This window comes from Cygnus olor, chromosome 1 (genome assembly GCF_009769625.2).
Source record: "Cygnus olor isolate bCygOlo1 chromosome 1, bCygOlo1.pri.v2, whole genome shotgun sequence".
In the NCBI taxonomy this organism is placed as follows: Eukaryota; Metazoa; Chordata; class Aves; order Anseriformes; family Anatidae; genus Cygnus; species Cygnus olor.
The window spans coordinates 15,814,281-15,840,632 of record NC_049169.1 but is presented as its reverse complement, the minus strand read 5'-3'; the positions used below and the strand labels follow the sequence as shown (position 1 = coordinate 15,840,632).

The 26,352-nt window shown below is 40.6% G+C and overlaps 1 protein-coding gene across 1 annotated transcript in view; it reads right to left on the bottom strand.

Annotated features, from left to right (window-relative positions):
• Positions 1 to 26,352, bottom strand: part of SLC2A13 (solute carrier family 2 member 13) — a 154,956-nt gene that overhangs the window by 75,935 nt on the left and 52,669 nt on the right. Inside the window, exon 4 of the mRNA XM_040544722.1 lies at positions 6,912 to 7,020. Within this exon, the coding sequence (XP_040400656.1) occupies positions 6,912 to 7,020 (109 nt within the window). The remainder of the gene's footprint in view (positions 1 to 6,911; positions 7,021 to 26,352) is intronic.

Below are 26,352 nucleotides of genomic sequence, written 5' to 3'. Positions count from 1 at the left end.
CCCCTCTCTTCTGTAAGATTTAGATCACTGTTGGGTCTAAGAGATCAACTGAGTAAGGAAGTTACTGGTCATGCAAAAAAAAAAAAAGGTTACATGGCAAACTGCTTGGGAATTACTGTCACCCAATTTAAACCTAAATGTAGACCACAATAAAAGATATATTGTTCTTTAATAAACACTGTGCAACTTGGATGATATTTTAACATTGTTTAAGCTTTTTTTTCTTTTTTTTCTTTTTTTTCTTTTTTTTCTTTTTTTTTAAGTATGCTACTTTCTGGATTTTGTTTTAAAATGCACAACCAGAGAACACAATAAGAAATTTATACAGCCTTAAAATCAATGCTTAGCTACAAGCCACAAGAAAAACGTGACCTGCTGTTGTATTTTTCCAGTACAATCTCTGTTTACAGATGCCGACAATTTTCCAATACAAAAATCAACAGTCAACGGCCTAGCAAAGTCTCATTTCAATAACCAATTTATTAATTTTAAATCTGGTGTAGTTTATAAATAAATTACTTGTTAAATTATAAGTCTCTCTATGGTTGCTGAAGCTCAAGGAGAAAAGCAGGTTGCTACTACTTTTGCTGTAATTCATGAAACATCCTATATAAGTACCATTTGACAAGACACTTTTCAGTGATCTCCAACCAAAATACCAAGGGTTTATCTGCAGTCTCTGTCCTACCCTACCTACTCAGTATTTTATTTAAGAAAAAGTAGTTTAAGAACTGGAATTTTTTCAGAGTTTCTCAATCTTGACTTTCCTAATACCTCTGAGGGTTAAATCACATTGCTGTCCAGGCAGCTGTCCCCAGGGGCAGCAGCACAGGGAGCAAGTTCCTGCTGGGGCGTGATGCTAGAGAGAAGTGACTAGTGCCTGGGGCTCACTGCAGCTATCGGGGGCCGAGGTTTACAGCTCCTTGCAGGTCTGAGCTCTGTAATTGCTTCACAATAAACCTGGCTATTAAAACTGCCGGGAAATGTTCTTTGACTCCATTAAACTCCTCACTAGCATCCATTACACTTCAGAAGTATCCTGGCTTCTTTCCAGTCTCACTCCTTTTCCCTCGCTCCCTCATTTACATTCGGTATGGTATTCATTCACTTTTCATGTTAATTGTTTTTAATATTCTTAACTTATCTTCAAACCTTCAATTTCCGCTTGTTATATAACCTCCTCTTGTCCTCTTTTGTCTTCTCCTTTCTTTTCTCCAGCTTCTTCTTCTCTCTCATTACTCTGAGCTTTTTCCCTTCTCCATGTAGCATTTTCTTCCACTCCCTATTTCTTGCCAGCTGGAAAAAGTTGCTTTTTTTTTTTTTTATCATCTCTTTCTTTTTTGTTGTTCTTTTGTTTGCTTGCACAGATCAGGGGGAAAAAAAAAAAAAAAAAAAAAAAAACCTGGTAAAGCTCAAAAGCATCTGTGGACCAAATCCAGACATGAATAAATTTTACATGTGGATTCACTTAACTTTTAGGAGATGCAAGGATATCTTAATAAAAAAAAAAAATCATTTTATTAAATAGGAAAAACAGATCACATACACCAGCAAAAACACATGCTTAAATGTTAATAAAAATGCTGAAGGCCATAAACTCTCCCTGTTGATACATTATACCACGTTCCTGTTACAGAAAGCTTTCCTAACACAATGTGAAAAGATAATAGCAAATGACTAAATTAACATCACATCAAGCTTACTGTCTCAACTGCAGAACAAATTATTTTGTTTGGCTTTCATCAAGTCCACTTTTCTTAAAGTTTGGTGAGAATAGAATTAATTAAGATGATACAGCTGTCTCTTATCTCAGACAGAGAGTCTTGAGGGCACTGGCAGCCTGTGTGAAAGTACATCGGTTAGCCCCAAAAAGAGCAGCACAAACTCCAGCACAGGCAACTATACCTACATGCCGTTCTGACAAGACAATACTGAACTGTCTCCAATTATGGCTAAATTACCACTTAGCATTCAAGATAACTCAGGATTTTTCCAGAAAGCTTTCTTGCCCATGACTTTTTTTTTTTTTCTTGACTGCAATAAAGCTGCACTGTATCAGAAATGTTTGCAGAAGTCACAATCCGGCTGGGATTTGAGAATATAGCTAAAACACTGATGTACTCTATTGATGGTTTTCACCAGACGATCTGAAATAGCCAGATCCTTCAAGTCCCCTCTCTTTCCCACTCCAAAAGAAACGATTTTCTGCCTTTTTGATTATTATTATTATTTTTGCAAGATGGAACTGATGGGAAATCTGAGCTTACAGTTTTACCATAAAATGACCCTCTTCTCCCATGTTTTAACTACAGATCACAGTGGGCTTGAAAATACCTGCATACCACTGTTTCAACACAATTCTTGGATAGGTTACTATCAAATAGCTAACTTGCTATCCTGGAACAGAACTTCCTTCCCAGAGCCCTTTTCAGTATACAGGCAGATTTGTCAATCTAGGCTTGAAAGAGTGAGTTTCTGTTTTCAAGATGAGAAAATACCAGAATGATAAGAAAGGGAAAAGTTAAACCATTTCAGACCTGCTTGCAGCAGTGTTAGAGATGGTTGTCTAAAATTGTGTGACTTTCTCTCTTACAGGTCAGTTAAACTGGCAAAAGCCAGGACAAAAAGGAAACATTTCTTCTACTTCAAGCGTTCTAACAGCAGTGGTATCCTTGTTCTTAGGGGGAAAAAATAAAATAGAATCAAATCAATAGGTCACTGAGCTTTATTCTTTTATTGACTAAATTTATCATGCTAGAATTTGTTCCCATGAGAGACACACGCTCCTTAGTCTATTTTTACATTTTGCTTCTTTTTTCAATCCACCCCCTCGATGCAGAGGTTGCTCTGCACGCAGTCCTCAAAATTTCAATAACATCTCGTTCAGGACCGCGGCTCCTCACGGTTGGATCTTATGCACATACAGGGCTGCTACAATATGAAACTATTTCTGTGCAAAAACTACATCATTTTATTGCAAAACAGCATGGCAAGAGCACAGACCTCAAGAATTCTTACCACAGTTCTTCCTTTCACCATTCTCAAGGGAAATCCAGCTACACATGGACTTTGCTGCTTTCACTGGGTTCACTACTTGTACCCAATTTTTAACTAGAAAATTAACCCTTAAATATTGAAGCTCTATATTTTTGTTGTTGACTCCATGTGTTTTAGTTTTTGTTTGTTTGTTTTTCCCCTGCTTTTTAGGATCTCTTCTACTCCTGGGAACACTTGGAGACTATTTTTAGACCCCTGCAAAATTTCTCTATAGAGAAATATTTCTCTATAGAGAAATATATTCTCCCTACCTCTAGCACCCATAGTTTTCTAATTAAAATTTGTGATTTCTTAAATAGAAGAGCTATTCAGTAAAGCATAAACAATTTGGGGAAGTATTAAATTATTCTACAACTGCTTTCTTCCTTCTATTTTCATTTCACTGTCCTGCTTTGTGATTTGATTTTTTTTTTTAATTGAATTTTCCAGACCCACACAAACCACTCCTCTGGCCTTTCTTTCTTATGTTAAAATACAAGATATAATGAATTCTTCTGCATCAGAAATAATCGAATGCCCCAAGTCAAAAGATTAGAACAAGTTGGGGCCCATTATAGACACTGCTAGGTTAACTGGTCACAGTGCAGAGGAGTCCCATGGAAATATGTAAAGGCAAAGGGGAAAAGTGGAGGCTGCTAAATTCTCTGCAAGGGAAAGGCAGGCAAAAACAAGGCAGAGTTATCAGCCCCTTCTCTTGCAGCCTACAAAGGGGTATAGCAAGAAAAGCGGATTCTCAGCAGCACCAAAAACTTAAGTGAACAATAACCATCAAAACAATTCTTGTGATCAACACATTTTGGCAAGTGAGTTTGCAAAACCAGTGAAGTCCACACACTCCTACAACATCCATTTTCCTGCTGCTACAAAACAGCAATCCCAGAATGACAGAACCAACTGTTAGGTGAGGAAAACAGTGCTTAGAGAGTTAATACAACCTGACAGTTCCATAAGGTACCATTTAATTACTGCATTAAAAACCAATCATCAACTTCTATGCAAGCAAACCATCAATAGACAGCTGATTACTTATATTTGAAATAACTCCTTTCACAGGAGAATGTTTATCTTGCATAACTGATAACCAAAAATGTATTTATGTTAGATTATTCAAAAATACTGGATAATTCGAATGGTTTACAGGACAGTCCTTTAACAACAGTGCCTTCACGTGTTTATTATAGGCATTTTCTTATTTTGAAGTTAAGATTCAGCTATGTTTTATAATTGCAATTCTGTCCTCCTACACATTCAAGAGCGAATTAGGTCAATTCCAAACTATTTGTAGAACCTCCTACAGAGAAAGTAGTTTGAGATTTTACAACATATGAAGGTTAAAATAAGCAGAGTCAACCTACTGGTGTCATAAGACTTGTGAACTGTCAATTTTTGTTTCTAGCCTAATAAAGATCCCTAAAGTAGTAAGAATCAAAACATGAGAACGACTGTCCTTGGCCAGAGGTTGCATCCACATCATGTTTACTAATACTTTAACAATGTTTATTATATCAGGTTCCCTAATTACCTTCTAAACTTATTTCTACTTTTGGCATCTGTAACATCCTGTGGCAATGAGTTCCACTATATAATTATACGCTGCATGAAAAAATGTTTCCTTCTGTTTATTTTAAGCCAACTGCTGGGTAAGAACCAGGAGTCTACAAAACTACGTTATAAGAAATAATGAATAACCATACCCTCCCCATCTTCTGCACAGCATTAGTAGTTTTATATATCATGCATCTGAGCTTCTTTTCCAGGCTGCAGAGTTCTAACCATCCTGTTCAAATACAGGATCTCTCTCTCCACATACAACCAGGTTTATCAATATTAAAAAAAACGACATTGACAACTGTTTGTACTATTCCAGCCTGGTCATGGATATCATCGTGGTGTTTGTACAGAGCTATATTCAGCTTCAAGATCTCTAGCCAGTTCCCTCCTGTAAGCATTATTGGATAGTATTAAAAAGTTAACGCTTTTGCCATTTTATTAATATGTTATTTTGTATCATCTTCCCACAGCTGTTCATTTTCACAGATTTGAGGATTTTAATCTTCTGAATCGTGTATGAGTACAAGCTGATTTTTGCTGGTTAGCCCCTTTCACTGACTTAAAAATGCCGCATAGCAAAGACTCCCACATAGATCCTTGCAGGATCCTACTCCTGACTTTCCTTCATTGTGATAACTGATATTTTATTCTTATCCTTATTTCTTAGCTTTGTTTCTTAACCCAAGACTTCTCTCTTACTTTTTTGACCAACTGGTTTCTTCAATAAACTCTGGCATCATGGGCTAGGATAGTCAGTTCATATGGTATAGTCCTCACGTGCCCACCAACTCCTATCCAACAGACTTGCAGGTTATAGTCAGTCTACAGCAATCGTGTTGGCTCTTTATTATTTTACTTTCCCTATGTACATATTTTTTGTATTTACAAACACATCTTCTCCTTTGATTTTATGACAATTTTAATTTTGATATGGACAGAAATAAAACTTTCTGGACTGCAGCTTTACACAGAGTAAGCTACATTTCAAAATTCTTTTTGACTATGTATTTGAAGTAGTCCAGACTTGTTGCTGTACGCTGATTAGTCCAGGCAATTTGTTATAATTCATTTTAATCAGCTTATTCTAAAATTTCTTCCCCTAACACTTCAATTTGAAGCAGACCTTCTGCAAGCTCTAGCGTGTAAGCTCTGTAAGCTTCAGTGTGGGAACTTTGATATACCTTCCATAATTAACACAGATGCAAAAGGAGTCTTTAAGATTTGCTGCTGCAGATTTATCTTCTGCTACACTATTCTCACAGAGCCTTGATCCGTACTGGGCCTTGAAATCCTCTCTTGGTTCTGATGAGCCTGAAGATCTCCTCAAAGCTCTTTCTGTGCCTGTCTTCTGGTTTTCACATGTAATTTAACAGCTATTCATTTGCCTGTTTTCCACATTGGGTTACAATTTTTACTGTATAAAGTCCCTCTTTATAAAGTGTGTTACAGATTTCCCTTATTTGCAGTTTAACAATACTGTATTTTTTCCCACTTATGATAGATGGTAGATATTTACTCTAATATTTAATATGGTAGCTCTTGATACCACTAAAAGCTTTATGATTTTAGCTGTTCCTTGTAACTATTTCCTAACTAGATTCCTCATTTAGCTGTAGTTCTCTCCATAAGATATTACTGCAATGTATTTTACACTTGATCTTAAACTGATATGGAAATCATTTGTTATGGCTACTTTTGTAGGATAGCTCAGCAGTAATTTCATCTTGAACTAGGTCTTGTGCACTGCACATTTACCAAAAACTACTCCTCATGTGAGCTGACAGCTTATCAGAAAACCCAATATATTCTTCTTCACCTCTACATTTGCTGAGTCTTCATACACGTAATAGAACACATAATAATGGCAAATGCTTCTTGCCTCAGCATCTTACCTCCTTTAGCACTTCACAGTAATTTTCCATCCCATTTACATGGTCAACAGTCTAGCCCTCACAGTATTTTGATCTATTTGCACACAAATTCGAGCCATAAGAGTACTTTCTTATCTACGCTTGTGTAGCTTTAACCATAAACCCTAACATATAATATAACGTCTCTCAGTAGTTTGCACTGTCGTCTCTATATAAATGTTTATCCTTATACTGGCATCTTCTCGTACCAATTTTCTGAGATACCAAATATACCAATATCCAGATTTAAAACCAGCATTCCAGCTCTCACACTCAATTTTACACATTTCAAAATTTGTCAAGAAGTCCATCTACAACTGCTATTGGTCAAATTGACTTTTAAAAAATATTTTAAAAGTATTTTTAAAAGAGAAGCAAGCAGTAAATACATACATGACGGTGTTAATCCCTGACAGCTGTTGAAACATCTGCAGACCACAACCCACAATTAAGGCTCTTCGAGTTGGAGGGTATGTTAGCATTCTGCAGATCACAGGTCCAGCTTCAAAAACAAACAAACAAAACAAAACAAAACAAAAAAGAATACGTAACAGTTCTTAAGTGATCTCTATCAAGACAATGTTCCCAGGCACAACAGGTTTTGCACCTTAGCTTCAAACAAGTTTGGGCTATTTCACTTATTTTTGAACAACTTTTTCAGTTCAGTTCTGCTTTTCCATGCTGTACTACATAAGATGATTTTCATGAAGCTCAAGCAAAAAAAATGAAACAATTTTTGGACACAATGTACAGTGTAATTGATGGTAGATGCACAGCTTCCCTATATCGTAGCAACAGATTGCACATCTGCTGTAACTGAATGTACTCAAAGTCATCACAAAACATCATTTTTGTTTCTTTTCTAAAAGTTCCCACTATTACTGAAGGGTTACTTCAGAAATGCCATTACTTACTGCTCAAAGCTGAATCACACAGATAAAAATGTACTCCCAATTCCCACCAATGTTCTCTCAATTTCCAAAAAACTGTTGCAAGTTTGGGTATTTTTAAGGTGTGGGATAGGTCTATGCTGCACAACTGTAAGGCCAGTAGAGGGAGCATAAAATAATTAAACTTTATCCATACTTTTGGTAGCATTGGTATGACTCAAAAGTCAGAAAACACCTTATTACTGAAGAGAAAGCCAAACATTTGTGGCAAACAGAGAAAGTTTCTTCTCTGCAACTTTTACATTTTTAAAGTAACCTTAAAAAAACGAATACAGAAAACTATACAAAACCAGGCAAAAAGGAAATTTTTTGTCTCTACTACTTACTTGCCTTTCTTTCGGCTTAGTTTGTTGTTTGGGCCAGAACAGTTCACAAGAATATGTTCTGAGTTTTATACATAGTATCACACCTGATATACCTACCCAGAATACCTAACTAGATGACAATACATACAAGTCAAAATAGTTGCCACCGAAACAAAAAAAAGCTTAACACAAGTTGTAACTGGAGGTGAAAATGATCTATATTTTATGGCTACACTTTTACATTTTCATCAAAGTCCTCCCTGAACATATAGAAAATATTACATGTATTGATTCAAAATAAAAACCTGTTAGGTAAGAACAAATATACATAACAATGAGTTTTGATTTCGGACAGGTCCTGCCATATAGGTGCAGCATGACTTCCGAAATATCTTTCTCCAAGTAAAATCAAGTTACTGATAAACAGAGCCAACCTCAAGCAAGGTAAGATATTCTCAAGCAAGATGCATGGCACGGCTGGGCAGCCAACTACATCTAAGGGTTCTGGAGTCGAAGTGGCATTTCCTTGGTAGAAGGACAACAAAACATTTGCTGCTAGCTAGGAACCGTCCACAGCTCATACATAGTCTCAGATTTCTCCTCCACTACAAGCTTTACACAGAAAAAAAATGCTAATAAATGCATCTCTCAACAGTAATTCACTAATATCAGCCCTCAGCTTTCCATGCTCTGCATCCCACTTGAGCCTGAAGGCTTTGGGCTTAAAAAGCTTGATCTGCAATGGATTCTGCAGCATCTGTCATGAACCCAGGCTAGTGAATGCCTATGAGACATCATCTGTTCTTAGTAAACTTCCTATAAAGTCCTTAATCAAGTTTAAAAATGGTCTTCATCTTCTGAAGGCCTTACACAGCTCACCTAAATCTTGACTCAACAATGATGCTTGTTGAATGAGCTGGAACTCTACAGCAGGGGTTGGTAGGAAAGGAGGCAGAAGTTTCACAAGGAACTGATGCAAGGTTTTTAACGATTCCCGATCCATCAGCTATTCAATGAAAGTTACATGAAACTCTATTCACAATAAGGCATTGTACAAAACAACTAGAAAGAAGGCATTGAAATGAATAGCTCGAAATTAAAGCAGCTGTTCCCAGACAATGGCTTGCAACTCGGAGAGAGTCATGAACTCTCTGCAAAACTTAATTGCAAAAATCGGTTTGTATGGCTGAAGTGGGTCACTGCAGAGAAGTGTGAGACCGTGTGTTAAAGTCTGCCTAGACCTTTTCAGCATCCAGTCACCTAAATTCAGTAAGTACTTGTGGTTTTGTTGTTGTTTTTTTGTTCAGATTTTTGACTAACTGCATCGGAACCACGATGCTAAAATCATCATATTGGTTTATGTCAGAGACTAAAAAGTTTCAGTGCAAATCTGTATCACAGCAACTGCACATATGAATAGGCATACACAAAATTAAAGGATTTTCTTTCATAAAATTCAGGTCTACAAACCAATAAACTGACTGAAAGACATAAAATAAATCATTATCTCTATATTAAAGGAGTTCTTCAAACTCAGCTAAAAACTCAAAGGACTTGGACAATAAAGTGTCTGGTTTTTGAAATAGAAAGGCGTGAAATTTTTTCTTTAAAATATCTAGCCTTAAGACTATCTATACTATTTTTGCATTTTCCTGTCTTCAATCCCGCCATCCATCTTGTGCTGTGCTCATGTACTACAGCCATCTTAAAACTAAGCAACTGTAGGCAAATCATGGTTGTTCCCAATAGAGGATGCTTCTAAACTGAAGGATGAAAAAGAAGTTTTCAGAATGAAGCACGGTTTTCTACTGAAAATACTTCTTTTGAAAACTAAAACTGTAGTTCAATAGTTTCTGATAACTGTTACATTTCCCCTTATTTATTACAATAGACTAAAATAGCACAAAGCAACAAAATAGAGAAATTAAAGAATGGAACAACTTAGCTTTGCACAGAACTAAAGGGAAACAGATGATGCAAAAGATGCATCACCAAAAAAAAAAAAAATCGGTAATTTTTACAGTGGAACAAATAGATATTTATCTCCAAAAGTCAGTATTTTTTGTTCATGCTGTTGTCTTCTCCTTAGCTAGGAGATTTAGGAACATTCCTGCACTTGAACTTGAGAAACCACTGAGGTGTTTGTTTTTCTCCTTCTAAACCATGAATAAAAATGAAGTCAAAAGGATGAGACCTACTAATGTCATCATTAATTTAATGAGACTAGATTTGCTTTTTTGTACTGTGGCTTCAGATAATTACTTTATCTGAAGTAAATTTCCTTAATGCATATGTTTACAAGGGTTCAAAATACGCTCTAGTAAAAGGCAGCTGAAGCTTGCTCCAGTGAAAGTGCAGAATGGCAGCAACTGATAGAGAACAGTGGGAAAATTGGGATACTGCTGTTGTAGGAGGTGACACTACATGAACGATTGCTGCGTTCAAACTGGCTTTTTCTGAGCTTGGTCTAAACTTCCTACCTAACCAGACATTCATCCTTGTAAGAAAAAGAGTAGGAAAAAAAAACAAAAACAGTAAGATCTGGGAATTTGGTTTTGCATTCAAAAGAACAAAGCAAAAACCCAATGGTGACCTCTTTGCTTACACTGAGATAAACCAAGATGGGGAGAAGCTGTTCTTGTCAAATTATTCTGCACTCAGAGGGCAGATGATGGTTTCCAAATGTCAAACTGTGTTAGTTACCTGAAGCTTTTAACACCAGCTTCTTATATTTTAGCTGGTCTTCTTGTTATTAGGTATAACCCATAAGTAAGCTTGGTTCAGACGTTCTGAATCACTGGGGAAGGCTTTTTGGTTTTCATCTGTAGGGAAAAGGAGTAGTGTGAAGACCATAGGAGTTCGGGCATGATCCACTGCCAACTACATAATCTGGAGACTTTTCAAAAACAACAAAACAAACAAGCCCTAGTTCTAAGAGGAATTTAAATAATGAAAGCTAAAAAGCAGAAGAATGGATACTAATGATTTCTCAGCATCTCCTCCTGAAAATATGCTACATATAATTCCAGGGGAAAAACAAAATACTGTAGATAGACATAAAGCCAACCTAAAAATCCCCCAGCAAATGCAAGCAGGTATCTGGTGCCTGTAAACCTTGTGATCCCCCAGCCCCTCAACTTACTAGTGCAGTACTTGGCAAAATTCCACATACAGGAAATTATGACGAGAGACTGGGCTGTGCCAAAGCCATTTACAGGTTTGAACACCCTTTTGCCAAGTAATCTAGGTGACAGCTTGTAGCAACAGCTTAAAGCTACCTAGGGCTCCTGCCAGCATTTTGTGTTCTTGCTGTAGAGGAGTGTTTCCGAAAAAGCAGGCTTACCAAACACTAAGAGTCACTCACCAGTTTAGCATCAGTTAAGCTCACCCTACAAACTAGTTTTGCAAACCTTTTCTCATCCTAAAGTTAGTCAATACCTTCTATTCCTTCCAGACATACCTTCAAAGAACTGGTCTACAGACAGAAATGGGACAAAGGAAGACTTCAGGCTGGTGATGTGGATAGCAGACCCTGATGTAGGAACCACTCCTCTTGTTTGGCCTTTCCTTACAGAAAGGCAGCTTCCAGCCCTGCTATCTCTGCATCATCTGGAAAAAAATCCTCTGCTTAAGACCCAGAGCTAGCTATGATTTTCTGCACAGGTGTGATATATTAAAGCAAACACTCTTCCCCTTCAGTAGCCTATTATTATTTCTAAAAGTATCAACTTCATTCACTTTTCCCTTTTGTTTAATTTACGAAATTAAGAAATAGCTTACATAGTTTTGAGATCAAAACTGCATTATTTATCCTGAACAGACAAAAAACAATTTTTCCCACAAACCAAGCTCTTCCCCACTTTTTTACAACGTTTCTACTAGCATCAGAAGAATAACTTACAGCACCAGAGGAAGCTTCCTAGCTCATACAGTTCTCTGTTCCTTTGAGAAAACTGAAAAGGTTGCTTGTTTGAGTCTTTTTTATGTCAGTCACCCATCAGCCAAGAATGAGAAAAGACTGCCAGCTTGTCTAATATCTTATTCTTAGGATTTTTAGGTTTTCCACAGTGAAAACATCCAATGGCATAACAAGAGAGCCTGCTCTAATAGAAAATAAAAGTACATTAGGCACAATCTTTTCGGTTCTAAAGTTAAGGAATGCAAGGAGTTTTTCCATGCTTATTTGAATTGAAAGAGGTTTTTTCCTTGCTCAGGAAACTTAGATTTCAAATAAATGGTCCCTCCAAATTATCTTTTTAATCCATACGGAAACACTCAGAACAAAGATTTTTTTTTCCTTTCTGTTTTGACAAGAAGTTGTGTTAGTCTTCTGCGAATCATGAAAACAAAGCAATTTTCTTCTATTTGTAAAAGGAAGAAAAAAAAAATCTTTCCCTTGATAACACATTCTTTGACATAAAGCTCTAGTGATGGAAAATCTATATGACTGAGTACTTGCACAAAGAAAGCAGCAGTTAAGAATGCCTTTGAATAGGACAAGAAGCAGTCGAAAGTTGGGAAACAAAAAAAAAAAGTGCATTTTGGCTCTGTATTACATGTTCTTTATGAAAAATAGATTCCACTTTCATGAAGTCCTTTCAAACTGGAGAAGCCATGGCAAAGCAGGTAACAGCACAATTTACATGATGCCAATGGGAGCTGAGAGAAGTGCTCACAATGACTGAAGAGAGGCAATGACCTAGGAGCTGGACCGTAGCCTGGTACTGTCAAAACCTGTGGAGCAGGGCAGCGAGATGGGGGGTTTACCTGTTTATTTGGTAGGAAAACTGGGGTAGGGACAGAGAAAAGCAAGGGTCACATTACGGTTTGCTTCTGTCATGGTAAGTACCTTGGAAACAAAGCAGTAGGCGTTAAGGCCGACTTGGACATACCCACAGCCTGCAAGGTGGTTTTAGCAATTATTTCTTGTCATAGTCTGCTCCAGAAGTGCTTTACACAGGAAAGGGGAACACGATCCTCACAGCTGGAGAAAGCAGATGAGGAAAGATAAGATGATGTACCTAGAATTACGCAGGCACAATCAAAAGGAGCCAAGCATTTTAACAGCCTGGAGATCTTCCCACTCCACACTCTCATCACCTAATGAATGGTAGCGCAGAGCGTTTATCAATTTGGAATTGGAAAGCTTTTTTCTTTTAGTCATGGAAAAACACTTAGAAGAAAAGTGCAGTGAGGACAGTTTCGAGAGTGATTTATTTTTTTTTTAATTAAAAAAGCACAAGAAAAGCTGATGACTCAGAGTTCCCTCTAACCTAATCAGTAATCTACTACCAAGCTGATCTTTCCAGCTGTTATGGTATTAACACTCATACTGATAGTGTATTTTGTTTCCAACACGGCACAATTCAAGCCTTACATTTTTGGCAAATTTTTCTGCCAAGATGGTAGGGTTGGTTTTTTGCTTGCTTGTTTTGTTTCATTTTGTTTTTTTTTTTTCCCTTATCCTCTATCCTTTGGTTCCAAATGAAATATTCCCGTTCCCGCCCTAGGTCAGTGGTTTTAACAGTGGAAACAGATTTTCAGTCCTTGCACTCTGAACGAATTAAACACAGGGAGACACTTCCTGGAGGGAAGGAAAAAAAAGGAAATTTAGTAGAACTGGAAAAAGAATTCTGGAGCTCAATGAAAGTCTCAATGGGAACTTTTGGATATGATCTGTTGCATGCTCGTTCTTTTCTTTATTTTCTTAATAGCACATTTAGTTTAGGCCATCTCCTTAAAAAAGGAAAAAAAAAGGATTTATCTGTGGGATTTATCTGAAAAACTCCTGTAATATTTTTTTCTCTTTTTAAAGTTCAGATAACATTAGGAGGAGAGGGAGAGGGAGAGGGAGAGGGAGAGGGAGAGGGAGAGGGAGAGGGAGAGGGAGAGGGAGAGGGAGAGGGAGAGGGAGAGGGAGAGGGAGAGGGAGAGGGAGAGGGAGAGGGAGAGGGCCAAGTTTTTGCTACTGCAGATTAGATCTCACTGGAGCAGCAAATCCAAACCAACCACCTGCTTAAGTATTGTCACTGGCTGAACTAGTAATAATTTGCAATTAAAAATACGGAGAACAGATAGCAATCTCTTGGGCTATGATCTTAAGAAGTATTTTTATCATTAGAACTGAAGATTATGAAAAGCTGACGTTCATGACAGTTTGCAAATCTTCCAATTTCTGGAGGATTCACATACAGCCTATGCGAATTAAATTTGAGCCACTCTGGAGTTTCAGACATAATAAAGTACTTCACAACAAAGTATGACTCTTGACAATCTCGCATCAGATATAATCATTAGCATCAATACAAAACCAGCATGGAAGCAGTTTATTTTGCACAAAAAAGACTCTACAGAGAGCCAGATTAGGAACCTTTTCTCATTTGTTTTATAATGCTGTCAGTGGTAGCAACGAATTTCATCCAGAAAGATTCTCAGACTGTTTTTAACATACATCCACTGCACAATAAACTCTTCCTGGTTTCCAGAATTAACAAGATATTTCCTCTGCAAAAACCTCAGAGAATGCCTCCAAGAGCAGTTTTTGCTAAGGTCAGTGAGACTGGCAGCAAGTAGCTGGATCTATATGCAATTGTTTGGACAGCTGAAATATTTTTTGCCTGTTGATTAATAGGAGAACATACTGTGAGTCTTGCTTTCATGAAAATATTTTTAAAAGTAATTTTGAAACCTTACGTGCAGATGTCCTGTATCATCAGCTGGGACTGACTCACCGACCAAAGGCTCATAGATAAAACAGAATTAAAGAAAATATATGACAATGCTGCACAGAACAGCAGGCAAAAGGTACTTTCTCATATCATGATTCTGTTTTTAGGGAAAATAGAATTAATAGGTATGTAACAGACATTTCAAGGTCCCTCACGTACTACGGACAACATGAAACCTGAAAGCTGCTTAGCTTATACTGAGTGGAAACCCCTCTGATCATTTGCAGCATAAAGGAGACAGAATGGCATTGCCTAAATGCCATGTTTATAGTTTCCTTATGCATATAAAATACTTTAAAAGGCAGTTTTTTAAAAAGTTCTTCAAAATCCAGTGGAGTGTAAGATTATACTTGATATCTCTTCCCCACTGAAGTATGTTTTTTCCTTAAAAAAAATTATATATATATATATATATGTCTAAATCATACGTAATTAACTGTGTATATTAATGCTTGGTTGTCCTACAAGATAAAAACATGTGAGGAGAAAGACCTTCTCATTGCTCCTATGCAACTTCACAGATCTAGTAGATAAAAAGGAAGATCATGAAGATTTTATTAAACTATTTAGAAACCTGAGGCCTATTTTTCAAAAGGATATAGGAATTCTGAGATTTCCTCATGAATTTCAGTAGGTAGGTTTTTATGCTGCTTTCATACCCTCAGCAAGTTGAAATAAAGAATAATATCCAAGTCATAGATATTGTGCAGAAAATGCTATCATCTGTTTCCTCTCCTGCTCCTGTGCTGGGCTCTGTTTTAGAACTTTAAGCTGAAACTTTAAGTTTTGACTGATGTCAATTTTTTAACCTGTGTTTCTGATGCAGTAGCTGACAGCTGGCCCTAGGGCACACGGCTCCAATCACACCAGTAAAACAGAACCATTAAGAGTGGGTCCAAGCCCCAGCAGAGCTGCCTTTTCAAAGGGATACATTTAAGTGAAGGGACATTTCTCAGACATTTGCAGTGATCTGAGCCACTTCAGTTTCCACCGAAAGACATTTCTTTTTTGCCCCGCTATAGATACTAATAAAAAATATTAAAATATCAATTCTAAATTTGTCACAAGAGGATTATTCTCTCAGAAGAAAAAGTAAAAGGAGCACCAGGATTTCTCCAGTGTTAAGAGTAAAAACAAACATGCCTCGAAGTTTTACTGAGGCAGTAAGAGCAAGCACTGCATGCCGTGACTTGCAAGCCAGTGAGAACAAACATGAAGCTCACAGGAAAACTGGGATATTTCAAAAAACATACACGTGTTGTGATGTAACTACCAAGGAGTTACACTACCCCTACTCAGTAGGAGATGCAGGAAGACTGAGTGATCTCCAAGCCCACCCAGACAAGGACAGGGTAGGGCAGAGTTTGTACTGAGAATGTTCTCCTTCAAAAGGCAGGGTGCACACACCTCTGGTTCTCCTACCTGCTACAGGACTACAACTTCCAGTTGTTGCTGGCACTGGGACAGGCTTCCCAGGGCAGTGGGCACGGCCCTGAGCGTGCCACAGTTCAAGGAGCATTTGGACAGCGCTCTCAGACACACGGTCTGATTTTGGGGTGGTCCTGTGTGGAGCCAGGAGCTGGACTCGATGATCCTTGTGGCTCCTTTCCAACTCAGGATACTCTGTGATTCTGTGATTCTGCTGTCCAGACAGCCCACAATACATTATCATGGTAAAAGCAACCCAGTTTATCACAGAGCGATGTCTAATATCATTTTTCCAGAGAAGAACAAAGCGCTAAGAAAGTCACCGCACATCAAAAGATCAATGTGAGGTTTTAGTTAGTGGTTATAGTACAGCGTTTCACCAGCATATTTTGACTCCCAATACATGCAGAGATATCTCAGAAGGACACGGGTGTGGTAGCAGGAGAGCTGGTAAAGAGACACTACCAAAAATCCAGTGGAGTTACGGGGAGGAGATGATTTGAACTTGTTTTGTTTGGCAAGGGCTGATTTTGCCCCCGTTACTCTGGTACAAGGACAGCATCTCCAAAGCACTGGAGTCCATCCTAGAGCTGTATTCTCGGGGCCATACTGACCAAGAGAGCAGGCACAGAGGTCGCCTCCCTCTTCCCATCATCCGGTACTGTTCGGCTTCGTGCAGAGTCCTGCCTGGGGAAGGGTCGTGCTGCTGCGGTCCCCAGAGGCCACATCAAGCCCTGGTTAGTGGGATAGGCACAGATGTGTCCATACTGGAAGAACATCTAGAACAGAGGCTGATTTGATTCACTTCCACACTATTTTAAGGAACAGAAACTTCCAACTTCCATTTAAAGCACTACATAAAAATTATGGGTTTGTTTTCAGCATGGGGGTGGGAGCATTTTTACAGAAATGAAGTCTGTTCATCTGACTCCCTGTTTCACGGCTGAAGGTCAAGAAGAATCAGGGCTCATCCTGCCCTTGTGCACCAGTACTCTGGTTTTCAGCTCCAAACAAGATCAAAACTCTCCTGTGCAGCTTGAACTCCCCTGCACCACTAGACAACACAAAGGAACGTGCCCTGGTTGTCAAATGAATACTAAATTAAAAATAAGCAAAAACTGGATTTGCAGAAAAACAATACTTTGCTTTGAGCTGGTCTATATACACCCTCTGACCAACAAAAGAAAATTGCTATTATAATAGAAACAGTATAACCATCTACTAAAACAAACAAACAAACAAACAAAAAACAATCTCTTCAGCTTCCTTTGGTTTTTGTTTTTTCTAAGCTCTAATTCCCCAAAGCCATGTCCCTGTGTCTACACATCTGTCCCTGCAACCTGCTTCCTGATCGTCCCAGCTGTCCTTAAAGATGCTACATGGGAACATGTTACATTCAGCTCCCTCCTATTTCATTTGTTAATGCTCATTTTTTTTGTGGGGAGACAAAAGACCAAGGATGGAAACAGAGCTAGCAACAATGGCAACATCAGGACACAGACAGCAAAATCAATACATACATTTTATATATTAAAAATATGGGAAAACACACTTCAGGCTAATTCTTGCACAAGGAAGATGCTATTAAAACATGCTATTCAACTATTTTTGGTCTGTTCAAGTTCCAGACCAAGTCTGCTGGAGTTCGGAAGTAATGCCTGGTGAAAAAATATCCACATTACAAGCTCACTGACATTTTTAGGGTTTCAACGTTAAGATTATGACTTGCATAAACGCAGCAAGCATTCTCAGCTGCAACACTATTTCAGAATGACTTAAACTCCTTTCTTAAAGGCAATAAGAGCCTCAACTGGGCTAAGGGAAGAAGTTGTTTATAGGACCAGTACAAATTCTTATCTAGGGCTTCAGAAGCATACATGCAGTAGCTGAAGCTAAGCATGAAGCAAGACAAACTTCCCACAGTGATTCACAGCATCCCAGTGGAAGCATGTGCTCAGAAATTAGCAGCTACCGAACAGTATCTCAATTTCCCCAGGTTTTCCTTACTTTCCTTTCCTTTCTGAAGGCAAAAAGTATCACTTGTGTGGCTGCAATTTCAGGTAACCTTGGTAATCTTCATAGCTTCAGGGCAAACTTCACAGACTGTGATCAGGCTGTGGTTCAGAGAAGGGGCAGGAGTCTACGCAGACATGCGTGTCCTCCATAATAAAGAGTAACTATTTCTCCAGGATGCTTAACTTCTTCCTAGAGGCAACACAACTTGTTAGAAGAAACAGATGCTTTAAAGATAAGCCCTAAAAAGAACAGTACTAATTCCTGTAAACCAAAAAAAAAAAAAAAAAAAACACACAAAACCAACAAAAAACCTACTGCAATTACTGCAGTTAGAATTTGTCAGCTTCGGGGGCTGATGAACATGAAGGTGTCAGCAAATCTGCTTCAAAACATTAGGATTTACAACAGCGTGGTTGGCATCGGATTGCATCAGGAAATAATGAAAGTTAATTTTCAGTGTTAGATATAAGGAGCATCTGCATCTTTATATGGATACCAGGAAAATATTTTCATGTTTCTCAGTAAGAGCATCATTGCCCAACTGTGCCTTCTGCCAACTGTCACCAACCTATTAAGCGGGCTGAAAGGAAAAATTCTTGGGCAGGAAGTCCGGGGGAAAACTTGTAAACAAAACCAGAGGGAGAGCAAAGCTGGAAGAAAGCTGCAGTGTTTGGACCACCTACGTTTCAGGGTGGATTTCCAAATATCTCCATTCACCGACCTCATATTTGCTGGCTTTCTCTGAGCTGCCACTTAGTCACCGAGAAACATCTCTGATTCTGATCACACAAGCTGTGCAGCTAATCTGAGAAACTAATTCAGTTCCATTCTCCACCTATATACAGCTATCTATGTTCTCCCCTGTATACATACCTACATACATTCTCTGCTGACACAGCTGAGATGAAGACACCAGCAGACAAGCACAGAGAGTGGACAATGGAGGTAAGAACAACTTGCCTGACATATGGGAAAAAAGGCAAATATAAAATTAAATAAGCACGAACTGAATGGAAAAATTAAGCTTACAACACAGAAATAACACCATCTTTGATGAGTTCACAACTTCATGTTGACTTTGGACAACCAAATAAACAGAGGATGTTTTCCATTTTGGAGACCACTAAGGTACTACACACTAGACATTGGTAATTTTACATAGAAACACCAATAGAGAAAGAAAAAGCCCACGTGCCTGTAGTCACAAACCAATTTCTGTAAGTGTTCTGCCAAATTACCAAGCTATGAATGCATGAAGGAATCATCATTCAAGCACTTAACATTCACCTGAAGGAAATGGTGGACATTTAAAATCAAATATAGTAAAAAATGCAGAGTAACACTGAGACATGCTATCTGTTTGTCTCAATTTCTGCATCTGACACCATAAAACACAAACGAATCACTTGTGTTACCAAACATTACTCAACTGTAAATCCGCACCCAACATCAAGAGTAAGCAGCAAGACTTGGGATGAAAAGTTTGACCATGGTAGGGCAGCTTTGAGATCAGTTCCACCACCAAGAAGATGAATTTCCTTAAGGAGAGACAATACTGTGAAGTCCTTCCCTCTTTGGAAAGGTGCTAACTTTGACTGGCATAAGGGGCGGATACATATAACCCTACCAACCCCAATTGTTTTAAAAAGTTAATGACGTTCCTGTACACTGTTATACAACATGCTTTAATGAAAAAGTTCACTCATTTATAAAGAAAATTAATTCCACTGGGCAACACATGGTTTAAGAAGCAGGCATGGCCATATGCATCTCAGCAAGTCGTGCAAGGCAGCAGGTGGGGATCATCAGGTTGAAGCCGAGGCCCATCAATGTGCACAACACGTGATTTGTAGGTTTTCTGTCAGAATGGATTTAGTCTGGTCCCCGAGGCAGAGTATTGCCACACGTGGGCTGTTAGAAGCTGCCAGAGACCCCGTCATTGATTTGAGCATTCACATCTCCAAGAGGGTCAGAGAACACCGCGGGTATCCCTGGATACCCTCTCGTTTTGTTCCCCCTAAAGGCATTTTTTCCATGGGCCCTAATAGCACTTTGTGATCCGAACAGGCAGTACATGGGGTGACAATGGGAGACGAGAAGAGACTTACTGCAGAGCTACACCGCTGTTCGGAGCCAAATGCAGATGCAGTCGACGCATCTTTTAGCGGCTGACAGCAACTGGACTCGTTTTGCATAAAACCAAACTAGGAAAAAAGCAATATGAGCTGCCCCTGCAAACAATTAGGTTTTATTCAAAATTAATTTACAAGTCTATGACAAAATTAATTCAGTATTTTGTAATGCTAGCTCAATGAAATAAATTTTGCAGCAGCCGCCTATGGGCTTGAGCTTTTTTACTTTTTTTCTTCCCCTCCATTACTAAAACCTGAGAGTCAACACAGGTCCTTGCCCATTATTGCTGACATTTTTTGGCAAGAAGCAGAAGATTTTTTTCCTCCAGAATAATTGGGTTTTGTTTTGTTTTGTTTTTACAACATAATTTCAAGGTCCTATTCCCTCCCGCAGGGCTGTATGTCTTTCTACCAGACAAGCTTAGTAAGTAACAATAAAAAATGTGTGGTGGGGTTTTAGGGGGCACAGTAAAGGCAAGCTCTGACTGCTCGTTATGTCCGAAGCCCTTTGCCTGCATCCTGGATTTTCAGGACAACCAAAAGGAAGAGAATTTAGATTTTAAAATAAATCTGTCAGAAGAGGTACGGAAAGGATGAATAAGCAGGCTTTCACTTTTTAAAATCAGTTTAAAGCAGTGTTTACCATATTGCTGTTAAAAGTTATAGGAAATTAGAAGTATGCTTTCAGGTCAAATGTCAACCAAATCTTGTGCATTAGGAACAAAGTTAGGTGCACACTGTCGTCCCTAAGCCGACATGAATTTGGACACTGAAGAGATTAATGCGATGTTACTGCGACGTGTCTCCATAGCCTGAACCTCAGGGAAGGCCACTATTTAGGTGTGTTTTAAATCTAAAGCTTTCAGATTCAAGCCCTCACGCCAAACAGGAATCACTCCTTACTTTCTGCTTTTCAGCAGCACCACGGCCCTGGCCTGACCCGCACACATCTTTCGCAAGGCAGGAGCTTGACAGAGAGCAACTGTCTGACATCAGCACGCGGTGCGGTTCTTCCCCGATGTCAAACCAACCTTTGCAGCGTTAAGAAAAAGAAAAAAGACAAGATTTTTAAAGAAGCTGGGTAGGAGGTACGAGTGGAGAAGGAAAAGCAGAAACCTAGGGCTGTGACTCTGGATATAATTTATCAAAAGAAAAAAAAAAAAAAACACAAACAGATCTTCTTCTCAAAGAGGTAGTTTAAAGAAAGCAATTTGCTGCTGTCTATAGATGAGGGTGCTTAGGAGAAAACTCTTACATGTGCCACAGAGCACAACAGATCTCTCCCCTGCCTCAGAACCCACCAGGGCACTCACAGCAGGCATTTTCGGGTACACTGCAGACCTCTGAAGAGGAAGGCTGCTTCTGCTTCTTCCCCTCCCATGGCCAGGCACAGGACTGTCCACCAGCGGCCGGTTCTGCTCGGGTGGGCAGCAGCGGGCTGACGAGGTTATCCAGGTGACAGTCACACCCGGGGGCCAAACACAGCGTTTTGCAGAAACACTACACACTACATCATCTATAAAGCAAGATATGGAAGTGGTCTGATATTACTTAGTGGTCTAGTATTACTTATTGCTAAAGAATAGCCCACAGTTTCCTGTGAGAAACCCTGAAGCTAGGCTGTAACTCACTATTCTCAGTGAACTAAGGGAGAAGAAGCCAGGATGTAGGACGCAGCCGTGTTTCTATCCGCAAAGAAACACCTAAAACTCCTGCCGAAAACCAGCAACAGCCTCTACAACAGGAGCTGGGGAGGAAGCAGCTTGTCAGAGAGGAACAGCTCCAGAGGCATGAACCCCCATATGTACTGGCAGCACGGGAGCTCGGCATATGCAGCCCCTGCTCGAAAAGGGCGCAGGAGGGGAGATCTGGCCTGGGGTCCTGGAGGCCTTGCAGCTGAGTCAGGCAATGCCTTTCCATCCGTGCTCTCCACACAGCGCCTGAATCAGAACTACCCGTCCTCTGCTGCTACAGGGTGAAGGGTTTTCCTCAGAAACACCCAGTCACCCCCTGCCGCGCCCTGCTGATGGGCACTCGGACCCTCCACCACAGATTCAGAGAAATAGGATTTCACAGAGGAAGTGCAAGCCTCAAAAGATGTGATAAGTGATCCTATTTATAGGGAAAGGGAGGCTGAACGTTTTTTGCATTGATTCTTCCAGATAATTCACTCAGTAAACCAACCTGTGAGGCTAAGCATAGAGAAAATTAAAGCAGTGTCACCCCATTCTCCTACAGTACAGGAATTCAGGTTTGAAACAAGTGACCTTCCCCAGCAAAGGACAGCAGTTTAATCCTGTGATTGAGAAGAGCAGTATTTCACTCTGCCATTCACGTCTTGATAGATGGCATTGCCATGACACTGATTTGAAATGGGAGGCTTCTCTACTCTCAGCGGACAAAAACAATGATCAGAAATGTCACCTACGTGATACGCGGCTTCCAAGGCCTTGGGCAGGGAGAAGCTCTCAAAAGCAGCTGTGTGTGACATACCAACAGCAAAAACACAGAGCTCCATCTACAAAAGAGACATCAACCTTTATGTAACCGTTTCAGATTAGCAGCGAACCAAAAGAACACCAAAGTACCCTTTCCTCTGTGCGAGGTGACACTGAACTTTCCACAAAGCTCTACAGGACTGATCCCTGTACTCCGAATTTGTTAGCTGATTTCATACCGTAAGTCAAGTCTCTTAACAGCCTTCCCAACACCACACCCTACTTACACTTTGTTCCTCCCAAAATCCAGGTATTTGCTTTATAATCTCCAAACTTGCTGATGACACCCACTCCCTGTGACATTACATCGCAACGGTCAACTGCAAAGACTGCACCAATTGTAATTTTTCCACAAATATGCTGTATAATATTCAAATAAGTAAATAAGGTCTTCAAAAAACATGTCAATGTAGAGCTTAGTGACGTGGTTTAATGGTGGACTTGGCAGTGCTAGGTTAAAGGTTGGACCAGAGGTCTTTTCCAACTTAAATGACTCTATGATGCTAAGAGTCTTTACATCAAAAACAATCTCAATAATTCAACTCCTGAGCAGTGTGATGCAGATGTAACATCTGGGTCTCCAACATTTCCCCTTACTTTACAAGCATGGAAATAAATACTTAAAAAGGTAATCTGACATTAATCTGTTGCTGGACCATCTTGGACAGAGTGACCACGAAATGGTAGAGTTCTCTATTGTTGGCGAGGCCAGGAAGGGGACCAGTAAAACTGCTGTATTGGACTTCTGGAGGGCTGACTTTGAGCTGCTCAGGACGCTGGTTGGCCGAGTCCCTTGGGAGGCGGTTCTGAAGGGCAGAGGAGTCCAGGAAGGCTGGGCGCTCCTCAAGAAGGAAATCTTAACGGCACAGGAGCGGTCCGTCCCCACGTGCCCAAAGACGAGCCGGCGTGGAAGAAGACCGGCCTGGCTCAACAGAGAGTTGCGGCTTGTGCTTAGCAGGAAAAAGAGGGTTTATAATCTTTGGAAAAAAGGGCAGGCCACTGAGGAGGACCACAAGGATGTAGCGAGGCTGTGCAGGGAGAAAATTAGAAAGGCCAAAGCTCATCTGGAGCTCAACCTGGCTACTGCCATTAAAGACAACAAAAAATCCTTTTACAAATATATCAATGCGAAACGGAGGACTAAGGAGAATCTCCATCCTTTACTGGATGCGAGGGGAAACCTGGTTACTAAGGATGAGGAAAAGGCTGAGGTGCTTAATGCCGCCTTTGCCTCAGTCTTTAGCGGCAATAACGGTTGTTCTCTGGACACCCAGTGCCCTGAGCTGGCGGAAGGGGATGGGGAGCAGGATGTGGCCTTCGCTATTCATGAGGAAATGGCTGGCGACCTGCTAAGGAGCTTGGATGTGCGCAAGTCGATGGGGCCCGATGGGATGCACCCGAGGGTACTGAAAGAACTGGCAGAGGAGCTGGCCGAGCCGCTTTCCATCATTTATCGGCAGTCCTGGCTATCGGGGGAGGTCCCAGTTGACTGGCGGCTAGCCAATGTGACACCCATCTATAAGAAGGGCCGGAGGGCAGACCCGGGGAACTATAGGCCTGTCAGTTTGACCTCAGTGCCAGGAAAGCTCATGGAGCAGATTATCTTGAGGGTCATCACGCGGCACTTGCAGGGCAAGCAGGCGATCAGGCCCAGTCAGCATGGGTTTACGAAAGGCAGGTCCTGCTTGACGAACCTGATCTCCTTCTATGACAAAGTGACGCGCTTGGTGGATGAGGGAAGGGCTGTGGATGTGGTTTACCTTGACCTCAGTAAGGCTTTTGACACCGTTCCCCACAACATTCTCCTCAAGAAACTGGCTGCGCGGGGCTTGGACTGGCGTACGCTTCGCTGGGTTAGAAACTGGCTGGATAGCCGGTCCCAGAGAGTTGTGGTGAATGGAGTCAAATCTGGTTGGAGGCTGGTCACAAGTGGTGTCCCCCAGGGCTCGGTACTGGGGCCGGTCCTCTTTAATATCTTTATTGATGATCTGGATGAGGGCGTCCAGTGCACCCTCAGTAAGTTTGCAGATGACACCAAGCTAAGTGCGTGTGTCGATCTGCTCGAGGGCAGGAAGGCTCTGCAGGAGGATCTGGATAGGCTGGAGCGATGGGCTGAGATCAACTGTATGAAGTTCAACAAGGCCAAGTGCCGGGTCCTGCACCTGGGGCGCAACAACCCCAAGCAGAGTTACAGGCTGGGAGATGAGTGGTTGGAAAGCTGCCTGGCCGAGAAGGACCTGGGAGTATTGGTTGATAGTCGGCTGAATATGAGCCAGCAGTGTGCTCAGGTGGCCAAGAAGGCCAACAGCATCCTGGCCTGTATAAGAAGCAGTGTGGCCAGCAGGTCTAGGGAAGTGATTGTGCCCCTGTACTCGGCTCTGGTGAGGCCGCACCTCGAGTACTGTGTTCAGTTTTGGGCCCCTCGCTACAGGAAGGACATGGACGTGCTCGAGCGAGTCCAGAGAAGGGCGACCAAGCTGGTGAGGGGTCTGGAGAACAAGTCTTACGAGGAGCGGCTGAGGGAGCTGGGCTTGTTCAGCCTGGAGAAGAGGAGGCTCAGGGGCGACCTCATCGCTCTCTACAGTTACCTTAAAGGAGGCTGTAGTGATGTGGGGATTGGTCTGTTCTCCCACGTGCCTGGTGACAGGACGAGGGGGAATGGGCGAAAGTTGCGACAGGGGAGTTTTAGGTTGGATGTTAGGAAGTACTTCTTTACCGAAAGGGTTATTAAGCATTGGAACGGGCTGCCCAGGGAGGTGGTGGAGTCACCATCCCTGGAGGTCTTTAAAAGACGTTTAGATGTAGAGCTTAGCGATATGGTTTAGTGGAGTGCTTAGTGTTAGGTCGGAGGTTGGACTCGATGATCTTGAGGTCTCTTCCAACCTAGAAATCTGTGTCTGTGTCTGTGTCTGAAACAGTGACACTTTTGGCTGTTCACATTTGATATCAACTGGAAGGCATGTCTCAAACACATGTAGATACCAAAGAGCAGAAAACCAAAATTAATCACGGCACGACAACGGCTTTTCAGTTAATAAGAGCGGAACAAATGTTTATGAATTTTTGCTCGCTCGTGTTTTCTCTGAGAACACTGCAGTGATGCCAGTGGTTTGAAATCAAAGGAAAAAGTAAAGTGAATAATGCAAGACTTCTCAGAATGAACTATACAAATGATTCAGTTGCTCCTTAAAATGCACTTCACGTTTTATATACAAAACAGAGGAAAATACATCCATAGAATGTACTTTACAAGAATCTTTCTTACATTCAATGGACATATTCAGTTTCAAGACTTGAAGAAAAGTGTAAATGTATGCAGACAGGCACTCAAAATGAACATTTCAGCCAACCTTTCCAGGTACACTGAAGAAGTGCCTCTGATGGTCTTGCTTGCCCCCAGAAGCAACAAACCTTTCTGGACATGGTTAGGCCAAGGGGTTTGGACACAAAGATTCATGAATAATGTATATCTGGGGGGAGAACAACCAGCATTGTTACAACACTACCTTCCTAACAAGTAAGAAAGCAATTCTCTTCTTCTTCTTTCTCACAGCTCTTTCTCACTGTCCAGTTGTTCTCACTGATATTTTAGATTCTCAGAATTACTGGGGAAGCTTCAGCTGTGGCTTTACCAGCCCCGAGTTTGATTTTCATTCCAGTGTGGCGACACTGTTATAGCATGTACAAAGCGTCCAAATGGATCCTTTGGAAAGTACGTGAGCTCTGGGTAGGACATTGCTGAGATGCACCACAGAGTCACGGGCTCACAAGTGATGC